A 17,093-nucleotide genomic window follows, 5' to 3' on the forward strand; every position below is an offset into this window, starting at 1 on the left:
GGCATGATTAGATTTTGCTGTGACTGCTTAACGCTAAATCTGAATGCCCTAATAATAAAAACCCTAAATTAGGTTAGTTTTATAAACCAGAAGGGTAAGTTGGTGTTTCATATAAATCTGTTTATGCTGTTAATTCCACTTAAATGCCTTCAAATTACATATTAGAAAGTGACTAAAAAACATATACTGCCAACATGGTATTTTTTAAACAGCATGGTAGGATTCTGATGAGTAATAATGTCTTCAGTTTCCCCAGAAACTAAATATATTTACCAGTTAATTTAAAATTGGATCCAACTACCTAATCTTGTTCCATTGTGATGCAGTGGTTTGAACAGTCATCTTTCTGGCAATAAAAGCCAAGGTGTCTTCTGTTTTCTATACAAACACAAATCTCTTTCATTTTTTATTCTTCTTAGACCAGGGGTATGTGTGTGTGAACTCCCTGTTTACATTGTACTAATAGCAATAAGCTAGGGGTACGAAAAGTAGTAATACAAGGTAGAAAGTGAGAAGAACTAGGATGTGAATTCTCTGCTGTGTATCTGGTGATGTGAACACCAAGAGTCTAAAAGTATGCTAGAAAGAATGGATGGGGATAAAGAGTGTGTGAAGGAAAACAATGGGAGAGGAAGTGAGGTCAGATTCTGGAAAGCCTGAAATCATGCAGAGTATGTACTGGAGGGTCAGTGGGAAGATACTGGGGACAATCTGTGTACTGGGGAGATATGTGATGCAGTCAGACTGTGCTTGAGGAAGCAAACATTAGCCAACATGATGAATGTTACACTGGAGGGAGAAAACGAGTGAGGAAACAACTGCAATGAGTTAAGGGGAAATGGACACCTGAAGTATTTCGCAGATACAGGAATAAGCCTAGAGAATAAGAGAATAGCTGATTTATAAAATCTTAAAGGCTTGGTCTTCTCTCAGTTAAACAAAACAAATTTGTTCCCATATTCTTAAACCACAGACACTGGGTGAGCCTTGCCATGCAAAGAGATACCTCTTGTGTCTGGGTCCATATGTCCCACCCCATCAGCCTAGATATCCTCATCTACAATTGTCCCCACTGAATCCACATGAGTTTTATCATGCTCCTTTTTCTTTCTGGAATAGGGTTATGTAAATAATATCACAGTAAGATTCCTTGTTGCTTGCAACAGACTTTACTAACCTCAGATATGCTGTTAAATATCCTCAAACATGTCCTAGGACAGTAATAATGCCATATGTACATTTGCTCTACATTACACTTGTCCTGCCCCAAGCACTCATAACTCTATTTCCATGTTTGCCTAGATCCTAGATACCTAGTAGGATTGTTTCAGTCCTGAATTATCACAATAGCAGTCAATCAGGAAAACATCAGCTGGTTAAAGATACCCTATGAATACAGGGAAAAATGACTCACAAACAACTTACTCATTAATAATCAGATCAGGAGCAAAACACAGCAGGTTTGCACTTGATTGTCTATATGATCTCCACCCCAGAGCAAATGCCATAAGAAACATCCAGGAGTACTGCAGTAGGGTCATTTGGTCATCCAGGTGTAAGTTCCTGAAACCTGAATTAAGAGAAATAAAGGTATGAGGCAACACTCTAAGAAGATAATCTCTGTGGGAATTGCCAAAGAGCAATGAGATCAATGAGCCTTGTCAAAACAAGGGGACCCCTAACAGAAAACAGAAATTAAATACTAGGTAGACACAGTTTTCTTCTGTCTGTCATCTGACACTTTAAGACTCAAACCCTCTGTGCTTTTTTTTTTTTTTTGGAGACAGTCTCGCTCTGTCGCCCAGGCTGGAGTGCAATGGTGCCATCTCGGCTCACTGCAACCTCCGCCTCCCGGGTTCAAGCGATTCTCACTGCCAGCCTCCCAAGTAGCTGGGAATACAGGTGCATACCACCATGCCTGGCTAATTTTTGTATTTTTAGTAGAGATGGGGTTTTGCTATGCTGGCCAGGCTGGTCTCAAACTCCTGACCTCAAGTGATCCACCCACCTGGGCTTCCCAAAGTGCTGGGATTACAGGCGTGAGCCATCGCACCCAGCCCCTTCTGTGCTTTTTAATAGCTTTCAATGTAAAAAAAAAAAAAAAAAAGTAGCCAGTTTTGTCACCTTTGTCTGCTTAAGTAAATATGAACTAAATAGTAAAATAGACAAAATTCTTGGCTTGGCAGTTACCAGTGACCGGGAAAGATAGTGGTGATGGGGATGAAGCGGGATTGGTTGACGGGTGCAAAAATACAGTTGGAAGAAATAAGTTTTAGTGTTCAGTAGCACAACAGGATGACTACAGTTAACAATAATTTACTTTATATTTCAAAACAGCTAAAAGAGAAGATTTGGAATGTTCCCCAAACAAATGTTTGAGGTGATGGATATCCCAGTTACTCTGATTTGATCCTTACACGTTGTATGCTTTTATTAAATTATTACATGTACACCCTAAATATAAATATGTACAGTAAATATGTACAACTATTATGTATCGATTTTAAAAAAGAGAAAAGAATCTTGGCTTGAGGTATTAATCAATGAGTTAAGTAAAACATTTGCCCTGCTATTCACACCTCTTTCCCCCTTAATAAAACAAGGATGACAGGAGGTCAGGTTACTTTCTTGTTCTCTCCCCATTTGCCTGAACACAGGCTTGTCAATTCCCTCTGTCTTTAAAGTCAGAGCTGACGCTAACATTGACCTCTGCTGTTCCACACCAAATTCCAACAGGGTAACTTTTATTTAAAATTATCTTTAAAATTACATTCAATGTGTAGCATTTCATTTAGTGAAGGGTTAAAGTCATTCTACTTTAGTACAAATTTTGACAGTCAACATACTTGATGTTTACCAATCTTACAAACCTGATTTTTAAAAGTGGCACAATGAAGGAAAACAAATGGAATTAACTAAAAACATTTTCTTTCCCCAAACTTCAGTGTAAAAGGAGTTCTGAGTGAGTCTTGTAACTCGAGTTTCCCATCATCCTATGTGAAATTACCATCCTGTGCATAATGATTTGAAAAGCAGGGAGTAATGTAAATGTTTTATTATAAACTCCCTATCACCTGTATTCACCTGACTCTCCCCTTCATAGTCCCCAGAACTGAGTAAGAGAAACAAGATAAGCCATGGGCTCACGATGATATAAAAGCCAAAGTGTTTTTGCTGAAGAAAACACAAAGGTTTATATAGTTGCTCTTTTATCTTTTGCATCTTACCTGGTATTGCCTTTGCCCATTTCACTGCTGCAATCACTTGCCGCCCTCCTAACATGTTAAGCGTGGTCATGATCCTCCAAGTTGAGTCTGGAACAGAACTATCATATCCTGCATATAACACTTCAGGTTCAATAACCTCCAACAGTGACACCAGGGTAGGGGTGAGTTGTGGTAACGTTGCAGGAACTATTGTTTTGTTAGCAGGATTTTCGGAGGTTTCTTGTGAGACTCCTGTAGTAGCCTGCTGAATTCCTTTTATTTTCTTCTTTGTTTTTCGAGCTGTGGGTATTTTAAAAAATACACAGAAATGAACTGTAATGGGAAGGTCTGCGCTACATAGTTTATTCAAGAAGTATTTTTACTTTCTAAAACTATTAAGATGGGAGAAATATTTTATTTAGCAATTATGATAAAGTGACATGGAAGAGGAGAAAAAACTTTTTTTTTTTTTTTTTTTTTTTTCTGAAAGCAAAAGATCCAGAGGAAACTACTCCCAATTAGTTTTGCCTACAACTAGGCCAGAAACTTCATTATAGTTGTTCCTTATACAAAGTATTATAATGGTATGTTAAAACAATCTGAGTAAATAACTTTTGTAAATTCTTCTATAAATTATTTTTTTGTCTCACTTTCACTCTAAATGCAACACTTTCATTGGTTATATAAGGCAAATTACTCTTACTATAAACTGAAAAAAACATCTAAGTTTGGAATAATGGATTACAAACTGTGGTTTAAGATTAATCTAAATCGGCTGGGTGCGGTGGCTCACGCTTGTAATCCCAGCACTTTGGGAGGCCGAGGCGGGCGGATCACGAGGTCAGGAGATCGAGACCACGGTGAAACCCCGTCTCTACTAAAAATACAAAAAATTAGCCGGGCGTGGTGGCGGGCGCCTGTAGTCCCAGCTACTCAGAGAGGCTGAGGCAGGAGAATGGCCTGAACCCGGGAGGCGGAGCTTGCAGTGAGCCGAGATTGCACCACTGCACTCCAGCCTGGGCGACAGAGCGAGACTCCGTCTCAAAAAAAAAAAAAAAGATTAATCTAAATCATGGTAGTACATATAATGAAGAGAATTAGACTATTTACACTTGTTCAAAGCCACTTATAAAGATAGGAAGATGACAGCAGATTACATGCTAAAAATAGTATTAGTTCTACCAGCAGAAAAATTCACTTTTCACCTTTACATAGGTACTAACATAAATACTGCTTGGGACTAAAAACATTTGGGAAGATGAAATGAAAAACTTTACATTACTTCACATAAATTATAAGTGGGAAATTTCCCTTTTATAAGGAAGATTTATATTGATTACTCTATAAACCTAAAGCAGCCATTTTCATATTATATATAAATTTAATTATCTTTTACCTTGACTTGGTATGGAGCCATCTAATCAAACTACAACATGGACCCTGTAGACTTTTTAGTAGACTTATTCATACTCTTGAAGTTATTTTAGTGACTAAATAAGAATTATATTGTTCTCTCAGAGGGAAAGTACTCAGAATTCCAAGGAAAGGCAAGAAATGTAATTTATATCAGGAATAAATGTACCTGTCTAAATTATTAGGGATGCAAACCATTTTGCAAAGGGAAGAGTAAATGTAAATCACCTTTAAAAATCATTTTTAGATCCTCTGTCCTTAAAATGACACACCATATAGTCTGTGGAGGACAGATACGGCGGTGGGAATGATATCTCAATGTACAATGTTAGAATAGAATGGTTCCATTCTTGTGTTCTATACTAAATGGGGTACTGAGAAATTCAAAAATTTTTAGTTAATAGTTCAAAATAGAAACAGAATCATGATAGAACTATTCTAATTAGTTTATCATGCTCTCTTGGAGGCACAGTATGATATAGGACTAAAGAGCAGAAACCTGAAATCAGCATAGTTGGATTTAAGTCCTGGTTCTGCCATGTTGTAGCTGGATATCTGTGCAAGTTACTCCCTGACTCTTCATTTCCCCTTCTGTAAAATGAGGATAATATTAGTCCCTACCTCATAGAGTTGTTGTGAGAATTAAATATGTAAAATGCTTAGAACAGTTCCTGGCATATATCATATAGTAAGTACCATATAACAACTATCATTACCTCAACTTGCAGGAGAACATGTTTTTAGAATATTTTAAATTTGGATATCACAACTTAATAGAGGAGTGATAAAATTTTAAAAAGGAAGGACACCAATACATAAAGAAACTCTTTAAACAACCAGAAGTATCCCAGTGAAATCTTGATCCAAAATCATAAAATGTACTTTGTTGACAATGTAAAAGAGAACACACATGTGCCAAATCAATACACTGAAACAGTACTTTGACAACCTCAATTAGTCATAACTTTAAATGGTTTAGAATGCATATTTCTTTACTCCACATTAGAACAAGGAAGAAAGAGTAACAGCTGGAGGATTAAAAAAAAACATTTTCTATGACTCAGTTTGTAATTAATTTCTCACTACTTATATATAGTTCTAAATGAGAAAACTGATGTTTTTCAATACAGCTCAGAAAGTACAAGTGAACCCAATTGTGCTGTACTGACTAGAGCAAGAAATAATACTAATTAATTTTTCAAAATATCTTCAGGAAGGAGTTAACTGAACTGAATCATTTAGTTAAGCAATCACTATTTTAAAGCAACTTAGTTAATACAACTTTACTCTATATAAATTCCTGACCCATTGGAGCATATAGTTGATTAGCAGTCAATATAGGAGCTCCACAGAAGTGTTCATGAGTCTGTGGTAACACTACTTCCTTCTTAATAAAAGTAGAGAAATCTTAATTAGCTTAAAACCTAGTTTATAAAAGTTGGTTACTTGAAAGGATAAACAAGGTTGATAGACCACTAGCAAGATTAACAAAGAAAAAAAGAGTGAAGACCCAAATAAGCACAATAAAAAATGTAAAAGATGACATTACAAGAGATTCCACAGAAATAAAAAAGATCTTCACACTATTACAAGCACCTCTATGCACACAAAGTAGACAATCTAGAGGAAATGGATAAATTGGAACAAAGGCTTTAAAAAATCTTAGGGTTTATGCATGTGTGTGTGGGGGGTGGAGTTTACTATGAAAGTACCATTTTTGTTTTCAGCTGACCCCCTTATATTTAAAGCCATTATTTGGAGTAAGTATGCATGTGGAAATGGAAACACACAACCTGCCTAGATTGAACCAGGAAGAAACTGAAATTCTGAACAGACCAATAACGAGTTCTGAAATGGAATAAATAATAAAAAACCCACCAACTAAAAAAAGCCCTTGACCAGATGGATTCACAGCCAAATTCTACCGGTTGTACAAAGAAGAGCCGGTACTAATCCTACTAAAACTATTCTAAAAAAGCAATCTAGAAAGAGGGCCTCATCCCCAACTTATTCTACAAGGGAAACATCATTCTAATACCAAAACCTGGTAGAGACACAATAACAACAACAACAAAACTACAGGCCAATATCCCTGATGAACATAGATACAAAAATCTTCAACAAAACACTAGCAAACTGAATCCAGCTGCACATCAAAAAGTTAATTCACCACAATGAAGTAGAAAGCTTTATTTCTGGGATGCAAGGCTTGTTCAACATACGCAGATCAATAAATGTGATTCACCACATAACAAAAAAAATATGATCATCTCAATAGATGCAGAAAAAGTTGGATAAAATCCAACATCTCTTCATGATAAAAACCTTCACCAAACTAGGTATTGAAGGAACATACCTCAAAGTAATAAAGAGCCCGGTATGACAAACCTACAGCCAACATCATACCAAATGGGCAAAAGCTGGAAGCATTCCCCTTAATGCAGTAAGACAAGGATGCCCAATGTCACCATTCCAATTTAACATAGTACTGGAAATCCTAGTTAGAACAATCAGGTAAGAGAAAGAAATAAAAGGCTTCCAAATAGGAAAAGAAATAATCAAACGATTTCTTTTCACTTATGACTCTATACCTAGAAAACCCTGAAGACTCTGCCAAAAGGCTTCTGGAGCTGATAAACAACTTTGGTAAAGGTTCAGGATTTAAAATCAGTGTACAAAAATCAGTAGCATTTCTATACACCAGTAATGTTCAAGCTGAGAGCCAAATCAAGAATGCAATTCCATTTATAACAGTCACAAAAAGAGTAAAATACCTAGGAATGCATCTAAGTGAGTTTAAAATTTTTACAAGGAGAACTACAAAACACTGCTGAAAGAAATCAAAGATGACACAAACAAATGGAATAACATTCCATGCTCATGGACTGATAGAATCAGTATAGTTAAAATGGTCATACTACCCAAAACAATTTATAGATTCAACACTATTCCTATCAAACTACAATGTCATTTTTCACAGAATTAGCAAAAAGCATTCTAAAATTCATATGGAACCAAAAAATGCCCAAAGCAATCCTAAGCAAAAAGGACAAAGTTGGCAACATCACATTACCCCAAATCAAACTATACTACAGGCTACAGTAACCAAAACAGCATGGTACTGGTAAAAAAAAAACAAAAAACAAAACAAACAAAACACACACACACACACACACACACACACACACAATGGTACAGAATAGAGTCCAGAAATAAAGACACACACCTACAGCCATCTAATCTACACAAAGTTGATAAAAATAAGCCATAGGGAAAAGACTCCCTATTCCATTAATGGTGCTGGGATAACTGGCTATCCATGTGCAGAAGAATGAAACTGGACCCCTACCTGCTGCCATACAAAAATTAATAAGGTGGATTAAAGAGTAAATGTAAGACCTCAAACTATGAAAATCCTAGAAGAAAACCTAGGAAATAACCTTCTCAACCTTGGCCTTGGAAAAGAATTTACGACTAATCCCCAAAAGCAACTGCAACAAAAACAAAAATTGACAATGGGACCTAACTAAACTAAAGAGTTTCTGCAAAGCAAGAGAAACTATCACAATCTACAGAATGGGAGAAAATATTTGCAAACTATGCATCTGACAAAACCCTAATATCCAGAGTTTATATGGAACTTAAATTAACAAGCAAAAACAACCCCATTAAAAATGGGCAAAGGACATGAACAGACACTTCTCAAAAAAAGACATACGTGTGGCCAACAAACATATGAAGAAATGCTGATTGTTAATCATCAGAGAAATGCAAGTCAAAACCACAATGATACCACTGTGGAAAGAAGTTTGGAGATTTTTCAAAGAATTAAGAGTTTAACTACCATTCAACCTAGCAATCCTATTGCTGGGCATATACCCAAAGAAAAATAAATCATTCTATCAAAAAGACACATGTACCCATATGTTCATTGCAGCATGGTTTGCAATAGCAAAGACATGGAACCAACCCAGGTGCCCATCAACAGTGGACTGGATAAAGAAAATGTGGTATTTATATGCCATGGAATACTATGTAGCCACAAAAAGAATGAAATCATGTCCTTTGCAGCAACATGGATGTAGCAGGCGGCCAGTATCCTTATCCTACATGAACTAATGCAGAAAACCAAATACCGTGTTCTCATTTATAAATGGGAGCTAAATATTGAGTACACATACACATAAAGATGTGGAACAGACACTGGGAAATACAAGAGGGGGGATAGAGGAAGGGAGGCACAGGTTAAAAAGCACCTGTTAGGTACTGTGGTTACTTCCTGGATGAAAGGTTCAATCATACTGCAAACACCAGCATCACACAATGTATCTTAGTAACAAACCTGTACATGTACCCCTAGAATCTAAAATAGAAGTTGAAAATAAGAGAGAAACTACTAGATGGGGTTTTTGAACTTAAAAAAAATTAGTTTCAATAATATTTGGTAATCTGATAATGCCGTAAGACTGTAAGTTTCATTTGACTGTTTATACTAAAAATAAAGCCATACTTTGGATTACAATATGTCTTAAAATGAAGTGAATAAAAACATTTTAGTTTCAAGAGAAAAACAAGCAAGTTAAAAAAAAAAAACATTTAGGATCACCATTAAAAATTTTATCTGTTCTTAAATGCTAGGCACTTTAAGCAGTGAAGGCCACTCCCTTAAAATAAATCTTGAGATTTACTTGGTATGGGGCAAGAGTATAAAAATACACCACTTGTAGTCCTAAGTTACATTTATGGAGAGACTTGGGCAAAGTTATTCTGGGGCTATCATCGAAACTGCTTGGCTTAGGGGAAGCACTCTGATGAACAAGAGAATATTTCTGAAGGTTGTAAAAAAAAAAAAAAAAGTGTGAAACACATGGCTCATCTGTATTGTAAGTGGTAGGGTCTGCCAAAGATTCCTGGCATACATACATACCAGGCCAAATAAAGATTTTATGTATACTAGGGTTAGTTCAATACAAAAATGATACTTTTACAGTAAAACCACACACACAAACCCTAAGAACTTTTTTAAGCCTTTCTTTCAATTCATCTACAAGTAGAATTGGATCAACTATATGATATGTGCCACACGGTACATATCATAGTAGGAAATAACAAATTAGAATTTTCTTCCACTATGTAGTATAAAAAAGTAGATATAAAGTAAATCATGGCCCTACTCAAAGGTGTTTTTAATAATGAGGGTCCAAAAAGTAGAAGAATGTATATCAAAGACTAACATGTAGTAGTTTTTAACAAATGCCAATTTCTACACTAACTGGATACGTTATACTGACTATAAAAGCATATAATTGGTTATTTTTAATACAATATTTTGAGAAACTGCAGCCTAAATTGTATGCTTAAATTTTTTTTTTTTTTTGAGACAGTCTTGCTCTGTCGCCCAGGCTGGAGTGCAGTGGCGCAATCTTGGCTCACTGCAAGCTCCACCTCCCAGGCTGATGCCATTCTCCTGCCTCAGCCTCCCGAGTAGCTGGGACTACAGGCGCCGGCCACCACGCCCAGCAAATTTTTTGTATTTTTAGTAGAGACGGGGTTTCACCGTGTTAGCCAGGATAGTCTCGATCTCCTGACCTCGTGATCTGCCTGCCTTGGCCTCCCAAAGTGCTGGGATTACAGGCATGAGCCACCGCGCCCAGCTGTATGCTTAAATTTTGTTCATGTAAGAAAAACTTCTGATGTCCAACAAAAGATTCAACTGGAAATGGCAGTGATGGTACAATTAATAGAAAAATCAGATGTCAGTCACTGCCTGGGGTCGTCTTCTAGTGCAGTAAGGCAAAGAGCACTGCAGTTGCTATTAAACTGTAAGAGGGAGGAAAAAACAGACAAATTTCATAGCCTAGTCCATCAAAATCATTACTTTGTAGTTGATGTATCTTTCTTCTTTTGATGAAAGAAGTCCCTTATAGTTTGGATAGGGAGAAATTGCCCAGAAAAACATTATATACTTAAAGCTCCAAAGATCTTAAACTTTATATGTATTCAGAAAAGCATCTAAAAATGTCACTGGGTAAGCAACCACAATATATTAGAGATACGACAGAATTTTATTTGGGTTTGTCCTTTGAGCTTCATTCAAAACCTATTTCGAAATATAAAATAGCTAAAATGAAAAAATGAAGATTAGAGATAATTGGGACTGGAGAAAATAAACCAAAGGGCACTAAAAACTCAAGTGTCTTAATACATATTTAAATGGTCAAAGTATATTACATACATAGATTAGAGAGCAGCAAGATGAAACTGGGTAAAATCTAGGCAGAGATCTGGTATCTAAGAAAGTGGGGAATACTGTTTTTATAACAAAAATAAACTACCCTTGTGGAATTGAAAGCAAACTTCTGTGTGCATTTTTTAGTTAATCTCTGCAGTTTTTATAACATTTACAAGAAAGTGGCCAGCTATCATTTTATGTAAATCAATGTTTAACATGCTGACACTCTGCAGTTAAGTTTAAATAGCCTGGTCAAACGTAGATAGAGTTGTGTGTGTGGTGTGCAGAATCAGACTCTTCATAGTCATACCCATAAATCTATTTTCTATGTAACAAGATGTACACACACAGTGTGTGCTAGATAGCACCAACAATTAGTCTCTCCTATCAAAAGAACCACATAGGTCAGTTGCAGTGGCTCACACCTGTAATCCCAGCACTTTGGGAGGCCACGTTGGGAGGATCACTTAAGGCCAAGAGTTAGACACCAGCCTGGGAAACATAGCAAGACCCCTTTGTCTCTATAAAAAATTAGAACAAAAATAAAAAAAAATCAGCTGGGCATGGTAGTGTACATCTGTAGCCCTATCGGGTGGGAAGATGGCTTGAGTCTAGGAGTTCAAGGCCGCAGTGAGCCATGTTCATGCCACTGCACTCCAGCCTGGGTGACAAGAGTTAGACTCTGTCTCTAAAATCATAATAATCATCACAGTCATAAAAGGAACCACATGGTTTCCATTCTCTCTCAGTACTGCCATCTCTTATCTGGAGGACTGCCATATTCATTTAATTGGTCTCTCCATGTAAGATTAGTCTTTGTAAAATACAAATCTGATCATGTCTCTGCCCTTATTTTTAATCTATCTGATTCCTACTCAGCTTATAGATTTAAAATTCAATGTTATTTCTTCCTTGACTTCCAAGACAGAATTAGGTGACCTTCCTCTTTTTCCTGTGGCTCTATGCCCTCTATGGTGTGCCATGCTATTTTGTGACTGACTCTGCAACCTAACTAGCAGATAAACTACTTGAATACAGGCACTATTTTATTCATTTTATATCTAGTGACTGCCTTGTTGGTGCATATTTGCTGAATAAAAGTGCTAATTTCACAATAAATACTAAGCATATGTGTTATTAGATCACCACTACCTTCACAGAACTTGCAATTTCAACCACAGCAGAATTCCAAACTTTTTTCAGAGGAAAATTTTTTAATGCTGAGATCAGTGTTAATTATACAACTTGTTATATAAACGGGGATATGAAACTCTAACTTATAACTAGTTTCAGGTTTCTTTTTTTTTTTTTCCACGACGGAGTCTTGCTCTGTCGCCAAGCTGGAGTGCAGTGGTGTGATCTCGGCTCACTGCAACCTCTGCCTCCTGGGTTCAAGCAATTCTCCTGCCTCAGCCTCTCGAGTAGCTGGGACTACAGGTGACACCACCATGCTCAGCTAATTTTTGTATTTTTAGTAGAGACAGGATTTCACCATGTTAGCTAGGATGATCTCTTGACCTCGTGATCCGCGTGCCTCGGTCTCCCAAAGTGCTGGGATTACAGGCATAAGCCACTGCGCCCGGCCCAGGTTTCTTCTTTACTTGAAAACCAAAACAAAACCCATCCAGTTCTTCCTTGAGGTTTTTTTTTTTTCCCCCACCCTCCCTTGAAGATCTGTAATAAAACACAGATCTCCAAGTAAAAGGTGTGCTTTTAAAAGGCAAACAGAAAAATGGACATGTAAATATGTGTGATACAGAAACATTTCCAACCCTAGGGAATAGTTTTGAGGCTGAAAAAAGGAGTAATAGTAATAAAGTTGCTGCATGTTGTGTAAGTTTCATTATTACATAATTTCCTTTCTTTGCATATAGTCTGGCTGTACTGAATTCAGTGTGTAAGAAGAACTGGTGGATAAACAAACAGAATATGATATATTCATGAAAAAAATTTCCCATTTTTATTGGGCAGTAACATTATGCTAGTCAAGCATATATATACTGAACTGACTACATTATTACATCTGCTTACTTGTATCTTCAAAAGTAAAATGATAAATTTTTATAAGCTGTAGAGACAAACAATTGCTTTCAGATATTTACATTACCTTCCAGGTTCATTCCAGCCTGAAGACATTTTCGATAGCGGCATGCTGGGCAGTTTTTTCTTCGAATTTTATCGATGATGCAATCATTCCTTCCAGCACATAGGTAATTGTGCTGTCCTATATGGAATAAAAGGCACTATTAAAGTTTCACAGGTCTTCAAAGATATTTTATATGGAGAGCCTCTGTCTGTTTTTGTTTCCAGTGGAATATAACCAAGGCCCACAGGTATTGATTAGGGAAGTGTTCTTGCTTACATTGCCATTATGAGGTCGAGAGGTCAAAAACAACAAAAAGAGTCTCCCTTTTTCTGTCCCACAAACTGAAAACAGTGCAATAAAAAACCTTACTGCAGTATCCACATATAAAAAAAAGTACACAAATCATCAGTGAACCACTTAATAAATTTTTACAAACCAAGAACCTTTATGTAATCAGCATTCAGATCAAGAAACAGAATGGTACCCCAACAGGCCCCCTTTCTGCCCAATTCCAGCCAGTACCCACCAAGGGTAACTACTTTTTTGATAAATTGTGTTTTAAACAGTTTGATAGATTGTGTTTTTTTATTTTTTATTTTTTTTGAGATGGAGTCTCGCTCTGTTGCCCAGGCTGGGAGCGTAGTAGTGTAGTGGCATGATCTCAGCTCACTGCAACCTCTGCCTCCCAGGTTCAAGCAATTCTCCTGCCTCAGACTCCTGAGTAGCTGAGATTACAGGTGTGCGCCACCACGCCTGGCTAATTTTTGTATTTTTAGTAGGGACAGGGTTTCACCATGTTGGCCAGGATTGTCTCGATCTCAGGACCTCGTGATCCACCTGCCTCGGCCTCCCAATATGCTGGGATTACAGGCATGAGCCACTGCGCCCAGCCAATAGATTGTGTTTTAAACAAATAATAGTTTGGGGTAGATGGTTAACTGTATCAGGTTCAATTCTTTGTAAAGAATAGGCCACAAAATTGATCACTGGACTATAATTCAAAATGCCAAATATCTATACCAGCTGTTTAAATTCCTTTTTGTACTCTGTAAGTTTCCTAGCTTCTTTACTTGGACACAAAATGGAAGCACTAACCCAATTCTATCCCCTATAAATCAAAAGTACGATCAACAGATACATCCATTGTTGAAGCGGTTGTAATACAAAAAAGTTATACCCTATAAGGAATCTCTAAATCATTGTCCTACACTTACTGGAAGAAAAAAAGAAAAAAATCACCCACTGCTAAAAATGAAAAATTCCAAAGTTTTGTTTATATCCAACTGGAATGTCAGGATGTGCACATTATGCCAATATTGATTTCTTTATCCCACGTATGTCTTGTGCACAGCTAAGACTCTGAGCTATAGGATCAGAGGCACTGTACCTTCGTAAGTTAAAAATAGCCCTTTATGGTTATTGGCATGAAGTTGGACAAGTCTATCTATCTGTTCCTTATCTATAAAACGAGGAGTTTTAACTAGTATTCACTATTTCATAACACATGGCCACGTACAACTAATAGTCATTTCCTGTCAATCCATTCATTCATTCCTTGACTCATTTATTTATTTATTTTTAGACAAGTTCTTGCTGTGTTGCCTAGGCTGGAGTACAGTGGTGTGTCATAGCTCATTGCAGCCTGAATCTCCTGCTTTAGCTTCCTGAGTAGCTGAGACGACAGGCACGATGCCTGGATAATTTTTTTTTTTTTTCCTGTAGAGACGGGGTCTTGTTATATTGCTCAGGCTGGTATCAAACTCCAGGCCTCAAGCAATCCTCCCATCTTGGCCTCCCAAATTGCTGGGATAATAGGTGTGAGCCACAGTGCCCAGCCCATTTTCCTGTCAACCCTTCTGATAAGACAATGAGATATCTTATTTTGGAGTTCCTATGTCTTCTACTACTTGGTAAATTCCCTTTCTAACTAATAGAAAGATGAGTCTTCAAGTCAGCTGAAATTTTGTGACATTGTTTTGTTTACATGGTATTTATTTTTGTGGTTAAAATCTATTTTTGGCAAGTAATTCTAGTTTTCTATTTATGGTAGGTGTGGTAGTCAGCCTCCCAAGATGGCCCCCAGTGATCTCTGCCTCCTTGAATGCATGGTCTTATGCAGTCCCTTTCCATCCTTTACCAGGATTGGTCTGTGTGGCCAATAAAATATGGCAGAAGTGATGGCATGTTACATGTGAAATCAGCTAATAAAAGACAATAGTTCTGCTGCATTGATCACATACTCTCTTGGATCATTTGTTATGGGGGATGTAAATTATAACGTTACTCACGTTACTCCACAGAGACCACAAGGATGCCAGCTTTGGCTAGTGTAGTAGTCCCACCTATTGATTAGAGTCAAAAGTAAAGCCCACCCCTGCCTAGTGTAAAGCTCTGAATAAAGTGCAACGACTTGCTAATAACCATATTATACTATGCCAATTTTGAAGGATAATCTATAATTCTAGCAGGTATTAAGAATGGAGTGCTAAGTGTAAGATATTTTCAATTCACAATGGGTTTATCTGGAGGCAACCCCATTGTAAGTCGAGGAGCCATACTGAATGCGTATCACTTTCCCACCATCATAAAAGTTGAAAAATCGTTAAGTCAGGGACTGTCCATATTATTATTATCACTGCATTTATACCATGGAAATACTTAAACAGTTAAGAAAGTGAGGAGTAAAGTGAGGACATGAAGACGCTTCTGTCTTTTGCGTATGTGTTAAATAACATCCACTTTATTAGGAGCAATGCACAAAGCAGGGCTGGGCTTTACTTTTGACTCTAATCAATAGGTGGGACTACTACACTGGCCAAAGCTGCCATCCTTGTAATCTTTGTGGTGTAATATGAGTAATTTTATAATTTGCTAATGTATTAAAAAGTAAAACAAAAGAAAATGACTCATCTAACTCTCATGGATATGCAAACACAACATGAGACAAATAATAATAATCCTCATACAGTGAATGAATAATTATGTTTCTTTAAAAAATTAATATAATCAGAGCTTTAGGCCACACTGCTTTCAAACTGCTTTAGAAATAACTAAATTATATGACTATTTTTTTCCAAGAGGAGTCACTGGTAGTAGTAGGAAATTTTAGACTCTCTTCTAATAAGTTTGCTATGGAATGAATTTCTCCTTCTTTAGGGAGATAATGCTGTTGCCCTGTCAGCAGCCTGAATCCATAACAAAGTAAGATTTGTGTTAATACAACATTTATATAGTGAAATCACCTTCTCTAAAATACCTTTCCTGACCTCCTCAGGCCCAGTTTCTCTCTCCTCCCTCTGTATTATAATCTCTGTACCTTGTCATTGTTAACTCATCTTTCACTTCAGTGGAGTGTGACTTCCCAGAGGGTAAGGATCAGGTCTTATTGGTATTTATACCACTTAGCACAGTGCCCTGGCTTAATAGAAAAAAAAAATGAATAAGAAATGAAATGAATATCTTCCTGTCACAGTTCTCACTGTGACTCATTTTTGCCAGGCCAGTATAGTTCGTGACTTTGAAACCTATTAGCTTATGGAAGTTAAAGCCCATGTTTCTAATACAATGAACATTATGTTATGCCCAAACTTAACACCATCGTTTCATATGATAGCACTTTCTTATACTGTTACCTTATGCTCCCTGACCAAACTCCCAGACATCAACTTATACTTTTCTATTTAATTCTAGATCTTTTTGTGTTGTTGTTTTAAGTACTTTCCTGCCCATTAGAGGACCTAGGAGCCACCCTCCTCTCCCCTCTTAACTGATACTTAGCCTTCATGGGCTTTGCATATAATGGAAATTTCAAAATCCACCCTGAGAAATGAAAACCAAGTAGAGGAAAAATAAACTCTTCAAAACACACACTACCTTCCACTGCTCTTTTGAAGAAAACTTTACAGCTTCCACAAGTTAAGACTCCATAATGACATCCTGAAGCTTCATCAGAACACACCAGGCAGAGTTTGGGAGGTGGTCCTGTTGTTGCTGTTGAGGAGCTGGATGGAGGAGAGCTTACATCTGGTCTCATGCTGGGGCTAAAGAAGGGGAAGAACAGTGTTATGATTTAACTGTCAAAGGAATATCAAAATACAGTTCTCTTAGCTTCTCATTTCATAGAATGCTCACACTGAACTCTGGCTTCAAGTGCTAG

At 37.0% G+C, this 17,093-nt stretch overlaps 1 protein-coding gene across 10 annotated transcripts in view; it reads right to left on the reverse strand.

Annotated features, from left to right (window-relative positions):
- The window catches only part of NR3C1 (nuclear receptor subfamily 3 group C member 1), a 468,091-nt gene that overhangs the window by 18,972 nt on the left and 432,026 nt on the right, over positions 1-17,093 (reverse strand). For 6 of the 10 annotated variants that reach the window (XM_032158228.2, XM_058439964.1, XM_032158226.2 and 3 more), the window contains exons 3-6: positions 16,808-16,977; positions 12,959-13,075; positions 3,228-3,506; positions 1,426-1,570 (exon numbers count right to left, since the gene is read on the reverse strand). In XM_032158228.2, the coding sequence (XP_032014119.1) occupies positions 1,426-1,570; positions 3,228-3,506; positions 12,959-13,075; positions 16,808-16,977 (711 nt within the window). The remainder of the gene's footprint in view (positions 1-1,425; positions 1,571-3,227; positions 3,507-12,958; positions 13,076-16,807; positions 16,978-17,093) is intronic. The other 4 variants (XM_058439966.1, XM_032158231.2, XM_032158232.2 and 1 more) reach the window with 1 other exon arrangement.

The sequence above is a fragment of the Hylobates moloch genome, unplaced genomic scaffold (genome assembly GCF_009828535.3).
Source record: "Hylobates moloch isolate HMO894 unplaced genomic scaffold, HMol_V3 SCAFFOLD_6, whole genome shotgun sequence".
Taxonomy (NCBI): domain Eukaryota; kingdom Metazoa; phylum Chordata; class Mammalia; order Primates; family Hylobatidae; genus Hylobates; species Hylobates moloch.